General features: G+C 38.8%; 1 protein-coding gene across 4 annotated transcripts; it reads left to right on the plus strand.

Moving 5' to 3' along the window:
- The first annotated feature begins 1,115 nt into the window (after nt 1-1,115).
- Nucleotides 1,116-15,820, plus strand: HROB (homologous recombination factor with OB-fold). Of its 4 annotated transcripts, none has more exons than XM_087947506.1 (10): nt 1,116-1,265; nt 5,121-5,171; nt 5,437-6,609; nt 7,256-7,339; nt 9,042-9,182; nt 9,316-9,424; nt 10,235-10,320; nt 11,018-11,167; nt 12,172-12,349; nt 15,192-15,820. In XM_087947506.1, exons 1-10 carry the CDS (start codon nt 1,263-1,265, stop codon nt 15,263-15,265), a joined length of 2,049 nt encoding a protein of 682 aa, XP_087803632.1. In that variant the 5' UTR covers nt 1,116-1,262; the 3' UTR covers nt 15,266-15,820. The 4 variants fall into 4 exon arrangements, with proteins under 4 accessions (XP_087803632.1, XP_087803633.1, XP_026535578.1 ...); XM_087947507.1 differs by having other exon boundaries at nt 12,175-12,349; XM_026679793.2 differs by having other exon boundaries at nt 5,437-6,585.
- Nucleotides 15,821-19,609: the final 3,789 nt, after the last annotated feature.

The raw sequence follows: 19,609 nt of genomic DNA on the forward strand, positions 1-19,609 counted from the left end.
TGGAGGTATCAGGGGGAGTCTGTTTGTGCCCAGGTTTGACTGTTTGGCTGGCTTGTGGTGTGGAGATTTTTTTGTTTGAGAGTGCAGGCTTCCAGATAATTGACAGTCTGGTGGAGTCATCTCTTCTGTTCATGCTTTCAGGTCTTTTTAAAATCTCTATGGCTTCTCTGATAATTTTGTAGCTGGGGTTTTCTATAGTGGCTAGGGTTTTGGTGCCATTGAAGTCGATGCTATGACCTGTTGCTTTCATGTGTTGGACTAGTGAGGAAGTGTGTTCCAGCTTTTTTACTGCATTTTTGTGTTCACCCAGGCAGGTCCTTAATCTTCTATTGGTCTGTCCAATGTATGTGGCAGGGCATGATGCACAGGGGACTTCATATATGCCTTGGTTTTCCAGGTCAGTTTTATCTTTGGGGTTTCTAAGGATGGCTGCTATTTTTCTGTCTGTTTTGAAGGCAGTCTTGATGTGATGCCTGTGTAGTATCTTACTGATTTTGTCTGTAGTACCTCTTATGTAGGGCACGACAGCTGTACCATAGGTCTGTTCATCTTCTAGGTCTCCATTATGTCTCAGTGTGTTTTTGTGGATCAAGCCGGTGATTTTGCTTTTGTGGAAGCCGTTGGCTGTCAGTACTTTAGTCAGGGTGCATAGTTCAGTCTTTATGTGTGTCTTGTCTGCCAGGCGTTTGTTTCTGGCAATTAGTGTTTTGGCCACGGAGCTTATCTGTGCTGGGTGGTGGTTTTTACTTATACCTATTATGTTTTTACTTATACCTATTATCTTGTAAGCAATTGACAAATAAAAATAAATAAATAAATAAAAATAAAGTTATCTAATTAGCTTTCATTTAATGATCAGACTGGATTCAATTAAGTTTAGTGATATGCATACAAACTTTTTCAAAATGTAGGAACTATCTTCTGAGTGGGAGAAAAAAGCTAAATGCGTGCCACTGAAATGAATGGATCGTTTGGGCTTTATCGCGAGTCAGACATGCACTGCCACCTAGGCGGTCTCAGATCGTAGGATCTTGTTTATGGTTGCGCAATCGAACTTATTACAGAAAGGAGGCAGGACTTGAGGAAACGAAGCGCTTTCTCCCCATCGCGCAGGCGTAATGAGGAAGAATGAACGTCACGCGGAGGATGGCTAATTCGAATGTTCGGTAGCGCGGCGTTTAAGGCAATGGCGGGGGTGCCTTTCGGGCGTTAATGCTCGCTGTTCGTTTCCTTTTCCCCGATAGTAGCATTGGAGCTTTGCGATGGTAAAGGAGGACCGGCGTAATTTGGGGTGGGGTGGGGTGTTAAAATATAGAGAATGACTTGAGTGTATGGTTTCCGGGCAAAGAAACTGAGGAAGCTCTGTGGCCATCGAAGAAAAATCCCCCAGGTGGTTTTCTGTTATAAGGTCAAAGGGTACAAAGCCCAACGGTAAACGTAAAGACAACAAGCATTTGAATTTAAAATTTTAATTTGCCACTTGCGAATGTGTGAGCGTGTGTTATTGTAGAGATATAAGGCAGTATGAAAAGGAGGTTTTGGTGTATATTAAAATATGCTTGTTATTTATTGGTTTAGAATTCGACCAAGCAGCCTTTTGATTTTTGGAAAGTTTTTGAAGTTCAGCTGCAAATCTTTTCTCAGTCATACTGGTTGATATTGTTTGAAGCAAAATACTTTGAAGCTTCATTGGACATACTCCTGATTTTGAATATTAGTATTGAACTTTGTGGCCATAAGAGACAGTGATTCTCAAAATCGTAGCTACATAAAACTAGGAATATTTGAATAATGTTTGCTGCCTTTGTCTTTGGTGTCTTTTTGGACAATGGTAACCATGAAAGTTTTTTTAAGGAGATGGGCAGAGACTGAGCAATAAAATAAAGGCTATGCCCATAGTATATGAAGGCCTTATAAAATTAAAATTAATTCTTTTCTTTTTCATTGGGACTGTGGTTTACACAGGGATACGCTGACTGCTGTTTCATGGCATACCAGCTTATGACCAGTTGTGTTTAGATCACTGTTTCCACTTTTACAGTTCTGTGAAAATCTATTCTCTTTTAGGTTTTATGCATACATGGGTATTGTTGATCCTGAATGTTATATAAGCTTCCTATAAATTCCCCTGTTCAAGGAGTATTTGCTCTACGAATAACACCATTTTATTTTTTTTTATTTTTGTGCTGCCCATTTCCTCTATGGGTGGGTGCTTTTATTCATAAAGTTATGGAACATCCCAATGGGAAAAAGTCATACTCTAGTTTAATCAATTCAATTAAATGAATACTAAGGGCTAGTTGTGTGATACAGTACTGTACTAGATTAAATAGGGTTGATTTGGATCGACCTTGCTTTGAATAAACCTTTGGTTGTCTTCATCGCAATGAAACCTCATCATAAGATTCTGGAAACATATCATGTCCTACTGAAAATAATTATTTTGGATAATGGAGTGGGAAAAAAAAGAAAACAGAATCTTTCCAAGAGAGGTCACTCTGTTAAAATCATTCTTAGAGCTTGGGTATAAAATTGTCCAGGAAGTTACAAAAAACCCTCCAAAAACACTGAGGGATTTGCAGGCTCTCTTGCCTTGCTTAAAGTCAGTATTTATCATTCCATTATCAGAAAAAACATTGGATAAAGGTAGGATTTCTGGTAAAATAGCAAGTTGAAAGCCATGACTACTAAATGCAAGTGCACTGAACTTGCCAGGAAGCAATTGGATTATTTTGTATACTTCTAGAAAAATGTTCTATGAGTAGATGAGTAGAAAGTAAAATTTTGGGTTTATATGAATGTTGACATGTTTGCAGAAATTAACCACTGCATCCCATAATATGAATCTAATAAGAATTGTCAAGCATAGCGAAGGTTTATTTATTAAATTTATATTGTTATACATCTGAATCAATGTAACTTTGGATGATGAACAGAGATAACCCAACAGAAACCAATTAAAATTGGGAGTGCTTTAATGTCTCAAACTGGATGTCTTACCATCATTGAAAGAATACTTGAGACAATGATTAAAGGCACCATGCTAGAAAGTGGGACACCATGAGTTCATGTTCTGCCTTAACCATGGAAGCCAGCCGGGGGAATCCTCCTGCAGTTCTCTGCCAATGAAAATGGAGCTCAGGAGGGCCGTGCGTTTTCACTGGCAGAGGGCTACAGGCTGAAAACTGATCCCAGGAGGCCTAAGCTGTAGAAATTCACAAGGCAGGAATAGTCCGAAAAATTCTTAATAAGGTGAGAGATCACAAGTTACAGAGATGTGTTGTCACGGTAATTGTAGTTAAAGGTTATGTAGCCAATTAGGAGACAAATATTTTTTTCAGATTGGCATATTGAATAACATGAAATAAATGAAGCAAATAACAAATGAAACAAAAACCAATTTTGGAGTTATTTTCCCTTCACTCTGTTTATATATTACTAGAATGCACATGAAGCTCTGATAAGACACAGAAGCAAAGATATGGAAAAATTGAGAAAAGCAAAAGGCAGCAAATTATGCTGACAGAATGACAAAGATATTTGTTTTGTGCAGATTCACAATCTCTTCAATTCATATTGGTTTCTACTCAGTTGTGCCATATCTACCCCTTTTTGTTCTTGAAGTTTTTATTATCATGTTTGAAATCATTTGTAAACTGCCAAGAATCACTGAGAGTTAGATAGCAAATATGTTTAACAATGATGATGTAATCTATATAAATATAGCCCTTTAAATAACCAAGAATTTTATAACTATGGAAATTGATTAGATTAATCTACTAATATTTCATATATTGTGTTTTCACTAAGTTACTTTTAAATGGTATTTCATGAATCTCACTAAAATTATAACTTAATGTTTATTTTGCACTGAACAAGTAACATCAAATATTCATGATAGTTTATTGTCAAGTCCAAAAACTTCATGCAGTATAAAGTATCTGAGCATAAAAATAATGATTACTTTTAAAATTGATGTGACATTTATTTGGCTAATTCAACTGACATCTGTTGCCAGATCTGTGAATGCAAGTAATATATGGAGCCCATGAAAAGGTTCAGTGAAGAAGACCCAAAGGTGCTTTTTTAGGAGGCAACTAGACTTTCTTGGAATTTTTGTTTTGAAGATGTTTCGCTTCTCATTCAAGAAGCTTCTTCACCTCTGACTGGATGGTGGGGAATGAAAGGACTGTTGGAAGACCCAAGAGTGAAGGGACATAGGGCAGAAAACATCCTGCAGCCAAGAAGGCTCCACATCCATTTGCACTACTCAGGTGATCCTGAGGACACACTCCAAGTGACTAAAAGTGACTAAACTCCAAGTGACTCTCTAAAACAGGGCTGTCAGACTTGTGGCCCATGGGCCAGATACATCACAGTCTGGCCCTGCCCATGCCTGGTTTAGTGAAGGGGAAAATAGCTGTGATATGTCATGTGATGCCACCATGACGATGCGAGTTTGATACCCCTGCTTTAAAAGAATGCAAATGACTAGCTGTCTGCAAGGAATATAAATCCTTCCATTCCCCACTATCCAGTCAAAGCTGAAGAAGCTTCTTGGATGAGAAGCAAAACATCTTCAAAGAAAAAACAAGAAAGTCCAGTTGCTTCCTGAAAAACCAGTTTTGGGACAACCATGACCTGGATGACTGACAATCCCTATGGACTTTTAAAATGAAGACGAGTTCCTGCATTTTTAAATTAGAATTCTGTACAATTAGAATTCATTTTAAAAATTCAGAAATTCTTATTTTGGATACTATTGGTTAGCAGAATTATGAAGTTTGGTAAAGAAGTCTTTCCTTGCCTTTAAAATTATCTAAAAAGCCATTTCTTTTTAGTTTCTTGGATTTAAGAGAGATTTAATTTTCCTTTAGAGAAAAAAGAACTGTGTTGCTAGATATACTATTCTGTTTTTTGGTTATGATTATTAAGTCCCCAGGAAGCACAGTATTTTTAGCATCCCCTAATAATTTAGCAATTTCAGCTTGTAGTATTGATAACACAAGAAGAACAGCTTCATTATAACTTCTGGTGAATGTTTTGAAGTAAAAATAAAAATATTGCTGTGAGCAACCCCTTTAGAATTAATCTTGCAAATTATTAAATTGTTCTTACAGGCCTGCAAGCTCCAAAAGTTGTTTTCTGTGGAGGCTGAATTTGAAGATGAGGTAAGGGAACACTTCTAAATCATAACTGGAAAGTAGATGATGAAGCCAGACCATTGAAGTAGAAGAAACAAGAAGTTCTATTTGATAAAAAAGGCTTATAGTCTAATCTAGTATAGATTAGCCACAAAATCTCAGTTGAAATCTCACTGTTCAATTATTGCTTATTTCTGAGAATTTGAAATCCCCAAGCAACACTATCAGAATCTATATACACAACTGAAATTTCGCTTTTCATGCCAAGGCTTATCTTCTTCTTTTTCCATAGGATTTCTTGATGGCTGTGAGTGATGTGGAAAAGCAGACTCTAGACACAACATCTGCTAATTTAAGAGGCCTGAGACCCCTTTCTGCAGGGTTAAGAGCTCCTGGCAATACCTTCATGCCAGTTAAGGATCCAGGCACACGTAGCTTTTCAGAGACTATGCCCCCTATTTCACAGGTACAAAACTGCTCCAGACTTCAATTTGGAGATGGTATCTGCACTACTGAGACCAAAAATAACCATATGCTTCCCCTGATAAGCAACTTCAAAGTTCAAAAGGACCCAACAGGCTTATTAGCCAAGTGTGAAACAGGTAGCACTTCAGGCAAGAGATTTAAATTTATGACCAGGCCTCCAGCTATATTTCCCTCTGGGACTTCCCCCAGGGATGATATTGACAATGAACTTGTATTGGCTGCATGTATGGATTTAGAAGAATCTAGTATGTATCCAGAATCTTTCAGATCTGACTGTGGTTCCCAGAAGCAGATGAGAGACAATGACTTAGAAACAGTCAAGAAACGACAAGGCACAAACACAATGACTCCAATGAATCCTGTTGGATTGGATACTTCACAAATGATAAAAACTCGAAAAGAATTTGTTGATGAGGTCGTCAGCCATCTACAGCCAATGGGAGTTTCTTCAGAGTCAAATCTGAGGCCTACCTCCATGGATTCTGGTTTTCCCCAGGCTAACTTAGGGATGAGCAACAATATTGTCTCCCTTTCAAATTCCAGTATTCAGATGATAAAGCCTGTTCAATCATCTTTGGATAAATCCAATGCTGAGTGCAACAGTCCTTCCTTGCCACTGATTAGACCCTGTTCTCCCTTCATTTCAACAAGTACTCCTTCAAGGCTGCCCACATCACGGATATTTAGCCCCAGCTGCTCTGACTCTAGAATGGCCAATAGTGGTCAACTCCATATCACATATGGTCCTTCAGTGACAACTGTAGGAATCCCTCCTGTCATTCCTAAAGCCCCGAGTTTAGTTACAGGTTCTGGAAAGCCTCAGACTCCTGTTCTCACCAATCATCTTATCCGTTTGGTCACAGCAACCAGCAAGACACCTCAGTCAATGGCTCATGTTTCTCTGCGAACTAAGACTCGTCGCTTCCCAGGACCAGCAGGCATTCTGCCTCAACAAGTAAGAGAACATTTGGGAGATACAGTAAGTCTATATGTGAAAACATTGGTAAAAACCTTTCTAAAATATTTTAATCTACTTATTATAAAATAAAATATTTATTCCAGCTGTACTTTAATAAAAACCTATACTTAGCTACAAACCATAAAAAAGAATAAAAACTCTCGTCTTTACTCCAAAAAGATTGTTGGATTGAGTTGTCTTCATTTTGGAGATTATTCAAGTCTGGATGGATTTAATCTGTTGCTTAGGATGCCAGTACTTACCTTTCTAAGATGTAAATACTCCAAATAGTACACAAGGCCAAATTAGAATACTAATATAACTTAAAATTTTATTATCTACTCTGTTCCAAAACATTTTGTGACTTAAAATTACTCTGAGCTGCTGCATATGTTGCCCTGATAAAGGCTGTAGCCTTTACTGCAAAGATTATACCTCTAAAGAGTTTTCTATTGTGTGTCTATTAAATCTAATATTTTTAGCATGCTTTAATACCTTCAGCTTCTATAAGTAGGATGACTTGAAACACAGAATTTCTTCAGATTATCACTTTGAGTATCCTAAGAAATCTCTGCTTCTGTTTAAGCAATTAAAGAATAAGAGGGCTTTTAAAAAAGATGCATAGGTGATGTACATTTTTTAAATTTTTCCTTCTTTATTTAAAAAGCCTAATGGGAAAAACCTGGATGAGATTCTCATTGCAACTCCCCAGATGCCAACTCACGGGGCTGTAGCAAAATTACGAACTGAGGTAATTTCATTGTGTCTTTGAAATTTTTGTATTGATGTTGAAAAATAGACTAGACTTAAGATACTAAACTTATTAATAGAAAATCACATTGCCTTCAATCTTTTTGTTAGTCTTTAAAATAAGCCTATAAGGATACTTTTGAGCAATCTTTCCCCTTATAACTAGCAGCTGCATCTTGGAATGAGGGGATTTTTATTGGGTCTGGGAGTTGGGGCTTGAGTGAAATAAGACTCTTCTTCCCACATCCAATGTCTAGATTAATTTAGTGTCCTATCCCTAACTATTCAAAAGTAGACACTAAATGTGTCGTGTGATCCTGTAGATATCTATAATAATAAAAGATATAATTTTCTCTTATCATTTCTTTTAAAGAAACCATCTTGAAAATTTTGTCCTTGCAGGATAATTTGGTTCTGTTGTTTTTGGAGATGATAAACTTAATATTTTAAGGATGATGAACTGAATAAGCTCTCTCATGTGACTACTGTAATCCTGGAAAGTCATTAACAATAGAGAACATCTATCAGACATTATATTCTTCCGATTAAAATCGGAATTCCAATTTTTTGGGGAATCGCCCCCCCCCTTTCCCACCCCCTTCTTCTCCTCCTTCCCCTCCCCTCGGAGGCCCCGAGTCAGGAGTTGCTACCGCTGGCACGGCTCTGCGTGGCTCCAGTCCCGCGTTGCCTCGGGAAGGGAAAGGCAAAAAGGAAGAGCCACGGAGGTACTTTGCAACGGCAGCAGCGGCTCCTGGTTTTGCCTTTCCCTTCCCGAGGCAACGCTGGACTGGAGCCGCTGCAGCTGCCCGGCGATAGCAACTCCTGACAGCCCCAGCCAGATACCTGAGCGGAGCCGGGCGGGCGGTGCGGCGGAGGCCGCTGAGCGGCAGGAAAAGGGAGCTGGACAGCGATTTCTTGGCGCGCGGTGGGGGTCTCTTGGCCGGCCCCAATTTTTTTTTCAGAGGGGAATATCATGCCTGATCTATGGAAGAATACGTTTCAGCTCATGGATAATCAAGTTCAACTTTAACATTTTTGGAGCTAGAGCAAATGTGATAATATTTTCAATAGTTGAGCTATAATTCTTGAATTACAACTGTACAGGTAGTCCTTGACTTAATCATTCCTTTAGTCGAAGTTTGAATTTACAATGGTACTGAAAAACGCAACATGACCAATTTTCACATGATCATTGCCATTTCCCCGTTATCACATGATCAAAATTCTGACATTTGGCAGCTAGCATATTCAGTATTTATGACAATTGCACTGTCCAGGAGTCATATGATCACCATTTGTAACCTTATTAGCTGGTTTCCAATAAGCAAAGTCAGTGGGGGAAGCCAGATTCACTTAACATACGCAGCACAAATAAAGCACAACTCACTTAATAACTGTCCTGCTTAGCAATGGAAATGTTGGACTCAATTGTGGTGGTAAGTTGAACACTACCTATAAATACACTTTTGTATACAAAGTGCATGGATGGATTTAGTTTGTTGCTTAAGATGCCAGTACATCAGTATTTTTCCCTAAATGCTTGATATAATTAAAGCTGAAAGGTGAGTACATGGAAAGATAAATGCAGTGTTTCAGATATATAATTGGTTAATGTATTACCAAAGTAAATAAAACATTTCTAAGATGAATATGTTGCTCTGCAGAAGTAAATCTTTATCTGGGATTCTCTGCTGTTCCTTCAGGAAATGTCTATTTCCCAGCAAACAATAGAAGAAGAATTTGAAAGAGGCCCATGGGTTGCCATGAAAAATGAATTTAATTTGGATGAAGGAGATCCATCCTGTTTTCTTCAGATATACAGCATTTCTATGGTACTTCGTAAGGTAAAGGCTGAAATTTTGAATGGTCAACTTAATCTCCTTTATCAACTTCTTAATGCGCGACATTTTTTTCTCACAATTGAATGTATTCCCAATTCATGTTGGAGCTTTTCCTCTGTTGGTTTCTTCCATTCAGGCAGCTCTGAAGCAACTCCCAAAGAACAAGGTTCCAAACATGGCAGTAATGATTAAATCAATGATGAGGACTAATGTTGATGCAGGTGCTGAGTTCAAGGACCCTACTGGTAAGGGTAAAAAGGATTCAACCCTACTAGGTTGGTGAGATAATGCTTTGCCTTGTAACTTAAGTGGATGCTTGATTTGTGTCATGTAAAGTCTTTTACCTGCATCATTTTGAGTGAGGTATGTGTAGCCAATGCTCTTTTGATTACTTAAAGTTTATTCTGTAGAAAATAATGGTACATTCCTCTAGGGATTCATTCTAATAAAAGTTATGGGAAATTAATTATTACTGTGCTTTTCTGTGTTACAAAAGAAATATAGACCTTTTCTTGACCATGTATTGCATGCATGCATGATTAGCCAAGTATTGCAGTACCAAGATGAATTATGTCAAAAGTAGCTGAGCCATAAAAATTATCCCCAAGTTTCCCAAATGGAAACTTTATTATTTTTATTATGTTATTAAGTCCAATAACATAATAGTTCACCAAATTTCAGAATGTTTTTGTAGGCTATAAATTTGGGGGAATGTCTGTGTGTTGCCCACAATTGTTATCATAAAAAGAGAAGCTAGCAGATAAGAAGAAAGTCACCCAATTCTAAAAAGACTCTGGGTGGCTAAATATATAATCCAACCTTCTCTGGAAGAACTTAATACTACTAACTATGCAACCTTACTTATAGAACATATCTGACAATATAAACTCAAAACAATCAACTACTCATCTGAGAGTAACTGCTGTGTTTGAGCAAATGACATCACATGCTTGAATCCAGTTCCTATTTTCTGTACAAGCAAATTAGAATTACTGCTAAATAACATTTTGGTAGATTCACTGTTGCTGTCATTTGTCTGATCTTCTCTCAAATAGGTGAAATGCAGGGCACAATACATCGTTTGTTGCTGGAAGAAAAAGAAAGTGAATTTAAAATTGGTTCGGTGCTTTTGCTAAAACAGGTAAGGAAGTAAGAAATTCAAGGCTGGATGAGCCTTGATAATTTCCATGCTAAAAGTAATAATATGTATGTAAAATCTTTGATTGCACTTGACTTATTTATATTTCCTTGGTTTTGTGCTGTTGAGCTAGGATGTTTTACAAAATTTGAAGCATGTTAGAATAAGATAAATAAAAAAACAACTTCCTGTCCAAGAAACTTGTAATGTATATTTTCCTGCTGTCTGTTTCTAAAACCTCTGGAAGCAGAATAAAGTAGATATTTATAGTCTGGCAAAACACAAAACAGAATTAGTAAAACAATATGATTTATTTTGAGCATTCTTCAGTAAGAATTCTAATTATCTAATATAAATATTCTTAACCCCCACCCCCACTTCCATTTGAATATTTAAGCTGGATGTCTTAATTCCCTCCTGTTGTAGACACATATATCAATCCTGTTGTGTTATTTCAACATAATGGATAGAAATCAGATTATTCACTGGCAATCTTGTTATATGTTACAAGGCTATTTCCTTCCTATTGTTCTTTAGGTTAGGGTGACTATAACATACATAGATCATTTCAAGCATCAGTGGAGAGGCAAGATTTTGATATATTTCATCTGCTGGCATCAAACTTTAGCATGCCTATACAAATTAGCATGTAAGTAGTGCTACATATTATTGTGAAAATAACTGATAAGTATCTTCACAGGTGAGCGTGTTCTCTCCATCCCATCGCAATCACTATCTCAATGTCACACCCAGTAACTTAGTGAAAGTATATTCACCTGGCTTTAGCAGTGGAAATCAGCTTCAGCCATACCAAGAGTTTTGGGAAACAAGTGAGACTGTGACACCACAGGTAAGGATGTGACAATAATGACAATAACAGTAACATTTTAATTATCAAAAAATTAGAAATGTGACTATTGTAGGAAAAGATGTGAGAAATTTCATGTGGATAGATAGCTAAACTGAGAAGAAAGCTTAATTTAAATCCAAGCAAGCTAAATTCAGACTCGTTATAGTGACTATTTAATGAGCAGCAGAAAAATATTATGCTCCCATGAGAGCCAGTTTAGTATAATAGCGTGGTATAGTAGTGTAGCAAAAGACGGCATTCTAGGCCTCCCTCAGGAATAGGTGAATAACTTTGGGCCAGTCATTCTTAACCTAACCTACCTCAAACACGTGCTCTAAAAATAGGAGGCAGGATTAAGTATGTTCCTCATTTGAGTTAAAATAGCCAGGATAAAAATTTAATGATGATGGTGGTGATGTTCAATATATTTTTAGGTCTTCTTTAAAGCATACATTATTCTAGTCCAAATTCGTATATTAGTCAGTGATACTTTCCCTATCAATGGAACCCAGGGAAGGGCTTGATCTCTTGATGTTTAAATGCAGATTAATTTGAAGAAAGTGGTCTACAAGTATTCAGATCGTTTAGAACATATATTATCTTGAATTCAGAATTGATCAATAGGCATTGAAGATATAATGTGATATTACGACTGAGTGTTCTGTAGGTAGTGGGTCTCACATTTCAATTTTTGAGAGTAATGAGCCTCATATGATCATTTGAACAGAATGATACAGAATGGATGAATGATCTGATATGGTAGGAGCATCTCTGATTTTTCCTGCTGTTACTGGATGGCATTCATGGTGTGAGGAAATTGTAAATTGTTCTATTGTTACATTACTTTGCTACGGTTATGTTTACATTTCTTTTAATTTCTGTTTTTATTGTTGTAAGCCATGGTGGGATAGGCAGCAAATAAATTGAATAAATAAATTGTGCAAATACTTAGTTTGTTAGCTGTCTATGAGACGTTATATGAACATGCTGTATTAAAATTGTAGCAGGATTCTCCCATAAGTGCTGTGATTGTAATGGCCGCTATGGATAACAAGAATATGGAAGGATGTGAGAGAAATAAGAAGAGATGTCATCGTGTATTAGCATCAAACGAAAGTCCATCATCATTACAAGAATCAGGAAATTGTGGAGTAGGCAAATCTGCTGAGAGAGCCGACTTGGGTAAATAGAATGCTAAACAGTAATGTTTGTCTTCTTATCTGTTGTCTTTCCTTACCCATCTCTGGGCTTTTAAAATGGAAAATGAGGGAAGCTTTGCAGAGCTACATAATGCTTGCTAACTCATATATTATCAGCCCTCATTATGCATCTATTTATTTATATAGCTGCCCAGCTTTAAAATTTTGATTCTGGCTGATTTGGAATGTAAAGAATGAGCAAAAAAAAATAGAGACTCCGTTACAGTGAAAAAGAAACGCATCATAGGTATCAGAAGCTCAATTATTACCCTCCTCCAGGCAGGGGTGTCCATCATCCTGATCCCAGCACCTGAGAAAAAGTGAGGGTTTTAATGCTTTTCTAAAGGCCAATAGAAAATGTATGTTTTGGGAGTGGAGGATGGAATTGCAGGCACTCCCACAGAAAATGCATACCTTTGGGTCCAATCTAATAACATAGTTTTATAAAGGGGACTTGAAGCATGCCCACCCTGTTAGTACAAGTGGCATTGGCAGATGTTGGGAAAAAATAAAACATGTAGGGCTTTATAGGAAATCAGGTAGCTTGCAACAGCATTTTTAGATTAAAAATGTATATTCTATAATTCTATAAGTTGGGAAGTTACTATTAGCGTTATTTGTTATGTTTATCTGCAGTCATGGAACTCTTTGTTTAGTGTGTTTCATCTATTTCTGTGCTGCCCTAGCTATGTATTATAAAGGCCTGTTGTGCTTTTTTTTCCCCAAGAAAGAAAAACAGAAATTCTTAGGATATGAGAAATGAAAAGTTTTATTCGCTCAGTGTCATCTTAAATATAGAATGTGCTAAGCATTAAATATGAACTTGCTTGTCAGAAAGCAAGTCTACATAAGATTTTCTTCTCTTCCCTTTTTTCCGCTTATCACTGAAAAAATAGACACTGAAAAAAAACAAGACAGCTTCTCGTTAAAATAATATATCCAGACCACAATCTCTTCATGTAGCACTTAGAATAGCACTTAGAATTATATACCACTTTACAGTATTTTTCAACACTAGAATATAATATAATAACGGAAGGGACCTTGGAGGTCTTCTAGTCCAACCCCCTGCCTAGGCAGGAAACCCTACACCACTTCAGACAAATGGTTATCCAACATCTTTTTAAAAACTTCCAGTGTTGGAGCATTCATGACTTCTGGAGGCAAGTTGCATTGATTAATTGTAAGTGTCAGGAAATTTCTCCTTAGTTCTAAGTTGCTTCTCTGCTTGATTAGTTTCCACCCATTGCTTCTTGTCCTGCCCTCAGGTGCTTTGGAGAATAGCTTGACTCCCCCTTTTTTGTGGCAGCCCCTGAGATATTGGAACACTGCTATCATGTCTCCCCTAGTCCTTCTTTTCATTAGACTAGACATACCCAGTTCCTGCAACCTTCTTCATATGTTTTAGCCTTCAGTCCCCTAATCATCTTTGTTGCTTTTCTCTGCACTCTTTCTAGAGTCTCAGCATCTTTTTTACATCATGGCGACCAAAACTGAATGCAGTATTCCAAGTATGGCTTTACCAAGGCATTAGAAAGTGGTATTAACACTTCACATGGTCTTGATTCTATCCCTCTGCCCAGAATTGTGTTGGCTTTTTTTGGCAGCTGCTGCACACTGCTGGCTCATATTTAAATGGTTGTCCACTAGGACTCTGAGATCCCTCTCACAGTTTCTACTATTGAGCAAGATACCGCATATACTGTACCTGTGCATTTGATTTTTCTTGCCTAAATGTAGAACCTTACTTTTTTCACCATTGAATTTTATTTTGTTAGATAGTGCCCAATGTTCAAGTCTGTCAAGATCCTTCTGTATCTTAAGCCTATCCTATGGAGTGTTGGCTATTCCTGCCAGCTTAGTGTCATCTGCAAATTTGATGAGGTCCCCATCTATCCCCTTGTCCAAGTCATTGATGAAGATGTTGAAGAGTACTGGGCCTAAAATAGAGCCTTGGGGTATCCCTCCATTTAGATGCAGTTCCATTGAGGACTACATGCTGAGTGCGGTTGGTCAGCCAGTTACGAATCCATCTGGTGGTGATGCTGCCTAACCCATATTTTTCTACTTTGTCTAGTATTAGGTTATAGTCTACTTTATCAAATGCCTTACTGAAGTCCAAGTAAATTATACCAACAGCATTCCTCTGGTCCACTAATTTTGTCATTTTGTCAAAGAATGCAATAAGATTAGTCTGGCATGATCTGTTTTTAACAAATCCATGTTGGCTTTTGGTTATTACTTTGTTTGCTTCTAGGTGTTTGCTGATTCATTGCTTGATTATCTATTCCAGAATCTTCCCTGCTGATAGGTCTGTAGTTTCCTGGATCTATTTTTTTCCATTTTTGAAGATGGGGACCACATCAGCTCCTTTTCCAGTCCTCTGGCAGTTCCCCGGTCCTCCAGGATCTTTGAAAGATATAGTTCAGTGGTTCTGAGATCTTGTCTGCCAGTTCCTTCAGAACCTTGGGGTGTAGTCAATTCAGTCCTAGTGATTTGAACTCGTCTAGGAGTTCACTTACCATTTTCTTCCCTATTTTAACTTGTGTTCCTAATCTGTTTTTTGTGGTGCTGTTTTTGATAGGTTGGGCTGTTTTTTCCTCTCTGGGTGGTTTACAGATGTCATCACATATTCCCAGCAATCTGGTCCTTATTTTACCAATCTTTTAACCTTGATTTAACCTTGAACTAGTCAGGATCAAACTCCTTGCAGGGGCAGAATTAGCCTGCAATACTGCATTCTAAGCACTGTGCCACCATGGCTGATGTACCTCAGAGTGATTATTGTTAAAAAATTGGTCTCACTTCTCGTTTTATCCTTGTAGATGATCTGGACCAGCTTCTTGGTGAACTTCCTGATGATTTTTTCTCCAGCTTAGAAGAACAGAACACTTTATGACAGCTCACTAATCCTAAAAGATCTTGCTGGGTAGGATCATGGACTTATTCCTGTGTTCATGAGCCCTTTTGTACCATGAGATAGGCTTCCTTGCAGGGGCACTTTCTAATCTCTAAAAAAAATCCCCTTTATAAATTAGACATAAACTGCCCTTTATGGGATTAGATAAAAAATAGACTTGAGTAGCAAGATGGTTGGTTGTTAAGCTAATGTTCCTCCTGTGAATGGAAAGACTTGCCTATATTTTTGCACACTAGTACTGAGGCCCTGCACCACACCTTATTACAAACCTGTCTGTTCAGAAAATAAATTTTGCCAGGCTATTAGAATGACCAACAATGACTTTTTAAATTAACAAGTAACTGTTACCTTATTTGGATTGAAATTGCCTTAGGTATGTATTGGATGTTTACTTTAATGTTACGTTATACGCTGTTTCAGGCATAACAAACTGTCTTCTAACTGGTCTTCTAAAACAATAAAAACACTGTTAACTGATACTGTCTGAAAAATAAATATGAAAAATATATGTTGTTTGCTGAAGCTTAACAAAAATTTGTCTATTTTAAAGTTTATTTTATTGATTGATTGTTTTTATCCCACTTTTATTTATGGAGATGACCATACACAATACTTCTGTTTTCCTCACAAAAACAAATCTGTGAGTTGGGTTGAACTGAGAGATTGTGACAAGTCCAAAGTCATTTTGGCTTTTATACCTAAAGTGGAATTAGAGCTCACAATTTTTTGGTTTCTAGACTACCACCTTAAGGCCAGGGATGGTTTGCAAGTTGACACACTACACCAAATGGGCTCTTTCTATTAATTTCTTTCATTTCAGCTATTGCCTACCTCCCTTTTAATAATGTTCATGTAGAATTTTTTCAAAACTTTATGGAAATAGTTGGTTTTTCTGTTAGGTAATGTCATATCATTTGAACTCAGGATGCAGTGAAAATTACAACATTTTTGCACATACATACCACAATTCCATTTTTCAAATTCCATATATTCATTGCATATTCAAACAGAAAAAAAAGTCTTGCTACATACAAAGAGATTCATGTGAGGGCCTCTAGATGCACAAACTCTTGGGTATTATAACTGAACGGAATAAATTCAATTCTCATTTTAGCTTTTGGAAAGTTAGAAAAAAAGAAATAAAAAGCAAAATAATTTTTTATTATATAGCAATAGCACTTAGATAGTAGCATATAGATGGAAAAGGGCTTTGGCTATAGCAATAGCACTTAGACGGTACTTCTTTATAGTGCTTTACAGCCCTCTCTAAACGGTTTACAGAGTCAGCAAATTACCTCCAACTATTTGGATCCTCATTTTACCCACCTCGGAAGGATGGAGGGCTGAGTCAACCTTGAACCTGGGGAGATTTGAACTGCCAAATTGCAGGCAGGCAGCTGGCAGCAGAAGTAGTTTGCAGTACTGCACTGTAACCACTGTGCCTCCAAGGCTCTTACTTTTACTCTATAAACGTCAAGACAGAGGTCAAATTTCATGCACTCACTCAAATAAGAGTTTGAGTCAGCTTGTGCAATATATTTGCAATACCAAATGGATTGTTAAAACATTCCAGATAAATTGTATGCATATTTATCAAATTATGAAAATCTATTTGGTAGAAGTTTTTTAAGAGCCTGATAAATTATGTGCATACATAAAGTATGTTTGCGGTGGTTCTTTAATATGCAATTTTTGAGATGTTTCAGTCAGGATAATCTTCTAGTTGCTGCTGTCTAAACAAGGCATAGCAGTTAATAGATTTTATATTTATGAAATTACTAAATGCAGTGAGGTACATAAAAGGACGGGTGAATGAAAATACAGTATACAGAAAATCAACAAGGAAGGCAGCATAATTGTTGACATGCAGAGGAATAGTAGCACTCTTTTATATTTACCTTATACATCATTTAATTAACTCCTCTTTAATTCCCAATAATAATTGACTTGTAATTATCACCTAAAAAAATGAATAACAATGATCTCCTAATAACTACGTAACACCACATGCATTTTAGGCCGGATTCCACATGACACTTTCCCTTTCAGTTACATCAAATCATTAATAACTTCAATTAAATTAATCTATTCAATTAATCATAGAAACTGATGTTAATCTCTTTACAACAATCCTCATAATTCATTTCAACTATATTCTTGAATTCATTAAACATAGTACGCTTATCATAGTTTTTCACATTCCATTTAGCATATATACTCGAGTATAAGCCGAGTTTTTCAGCCCATTTTTTGTGCTGAAAAACCCCCCTCGGCTTATACTCGAGTCAGATTCCCCTCTGAAAAAAAAATGGTGTGGAGCTCCGGAGCTGGGCAGGCGCTTTCCTGCTTCCGTGTTTCCTTTGCAACTTTTAAGCATGGGGGTAATCGGAAGCAGAAAAGTTCTTGCATGAGGATATATTTTTTCTTTTTTTAACTGTTTTTAGGGGGGGGGAAGACCCACCGTCATGTGAGAATGCTCAGACACAAAATCTATCCGCCCGAAAATAAGTGTGTGTGTGTGTGGGGAATTTTAACAGAGGGAAGATGTAGGGAGAAGGCAAAAGCGACGGAAGATCCTTCAGGGGAAACTGAGGGGGAGACTCACCCTTGGTCCAGATGAGCCCCCTTCCCCGCCCCTAAGGAAGCAGAGGCAGCCAGCAAGGGCAGGCAAGCCCCACTTCACGGACTCCGTCCGTCCTCGCTCCCACCCAAAGCCACGAAGTCCCCCAATCGCGCAGCCCAGAATCGCCCTCCCCTCAGGGGGCAGCAACGACACCCGGTTTTTCCCGAGACAAGAAGCTCCGCCGTGCAATGAAAGTGCCCTGGCTCTAGGCTCGCGGGCTCAGAAAACAACGCGAGCCGAGGTGGCTTCGGCTCCGCTCGGCTTCTCCAACATCCGGCGCCGCCCTGTTCTATGTGCCGGGCCCGGCAAGTCCGAGCAGCCAGCACATAGAACAGGGCGGCGCCGGAGATCATTAGCCGCCTCTTTCGCAGCACAAGAAGAACAGGGTGGTGCCGGACCATTGGAGAAGCGGAGCAAAGCCGGAGATTAGTAGCTGCCTTTCGGCGAAGAAAGCTTCCCCCAACCAGCTGGCTGGTCGTCTCCCCCTCGGCCATACAGAACAAGCAGGCAGAGAAGGAGGAGAGCAGCTGGCCAGTTGGGGAGGCTTCTTGTGCTGCGAAAGAGGCGGCTAATGATCCCGGCTCCGCTCGGCTTCTCCAACATCCGGCGCCGCCCTGTTCTATGTGCCGGGCCCGGCAAGTCTGAGCAGCCAGCGCGTGGAGCAGGGCAGCGCCGGAGATCGTTGGCTGCCTCTTTCGCAGCACGGGAGGCCTCCCCAGCTGGCCAGCTGCTCTCCTCCTCTGCCTGTTTGTTCTGTGTGGCCGAGGAGGAGGAGACCAGCCGGCTGGTTGGGGGAGGCTTTCTGCGCCGAGGGAGGCGGCTGCTGGTCTCCGGCTTTGCTCAGCTTCTCCGATGGTCCGGCGCCGCCCTGTTCTTTACTTGGGCAGCCGGGCGCCCGCAGCGGCGCCCACGGCGGCAACAGGTAGTTCCGTCTGGGCTCCGCTCAGGTGTCCGGCTGGGGCTGTTGGGAGTTGCTGCCGCCAGTGCGGCTCCAGTCCCGCGTTGCCTTGGGAAGGGTGGGGCAAAACCAGGAGCTGCTGAGCCTGAGCCTCCGGTGCCGCTGCTGCCGTTGCAAAGCGCTGCCGCGGCTCTTCCTTTTTGCCTTTCCCTTCCCGAGGCGACGCGGGACTGGGGCCGCGCCGGCGGTAGCGACTCCTGACTCAGGGGGCCTCCGAGGGGAGGGGAAGAGAGTGACTCCTGCCTCCCACTGTCATCATCTTCTTCTTTTGGGTTAGTGAATCAATTAAACCTTTCATGATAGTGAGATCGTTTCCCAAATTAATTATTTTTATTTTTGAAATTTACCAGTAGCTGCTGCATTTCCCACCCTCGGCTTATACTCGAGTCAATAAATTTTCCCAGTTTTTTGTGGTAAAATTAGGTGCCTCGGCTTATATTCGGGTCGACTTATACTCGAGTATATACGGTATCTCTATGTATAATTTAACAAAGAACAAGTATTCTAATAACAAGAAAATATCGGTTCCAATGTTTTCATTAAAAAATCTATATTTTCCTACCTTCTAAGTAATTTATTACTTCAAATACATTTATAATACACCGCATTACCTTGCAGAATCCCCTTTCTTAATCCTTATCTAACCATTATCTTTATGTCTTTTAAATAAACAATTTATTTTCATTTTTGTTTGATTTCCATATCTCATTACTTCCTGGTTCTTTTTCTTATTACTTCTTTT

This window comes from Notechis scutatus, chromosome Z (assembly GCF_049901735.1).
Source record: "Notechis scutatus isolate UNSWTSFEM ecotype Mainland chromosome Z, rNotScu1.2, whole genome shotgun sequence".
NCBI lineage: Eukaryota > Metazoa > Chordata > Lepidosauria > Squamata > Elapidae > Notechis > Notechis scutatus.

Coding starts and splice junctions, on each gene's coding strand:
- HROB (XM_087947506.1), top strand. Junction 6,610..7,255: donor GAGAACATTTGGGAGATACA/GTAAGTCTATAT, acceptor TTATTTAAAAAG/CCTAATGGGAAAAACCTGGA. Junction 12,350..15,191: donor TGCTGAGAGAGCCGACTTGG/GTAAATAGAATG, acceptor TTATCCTTGTAG/ATGATCTGGACCAGCTTCTT.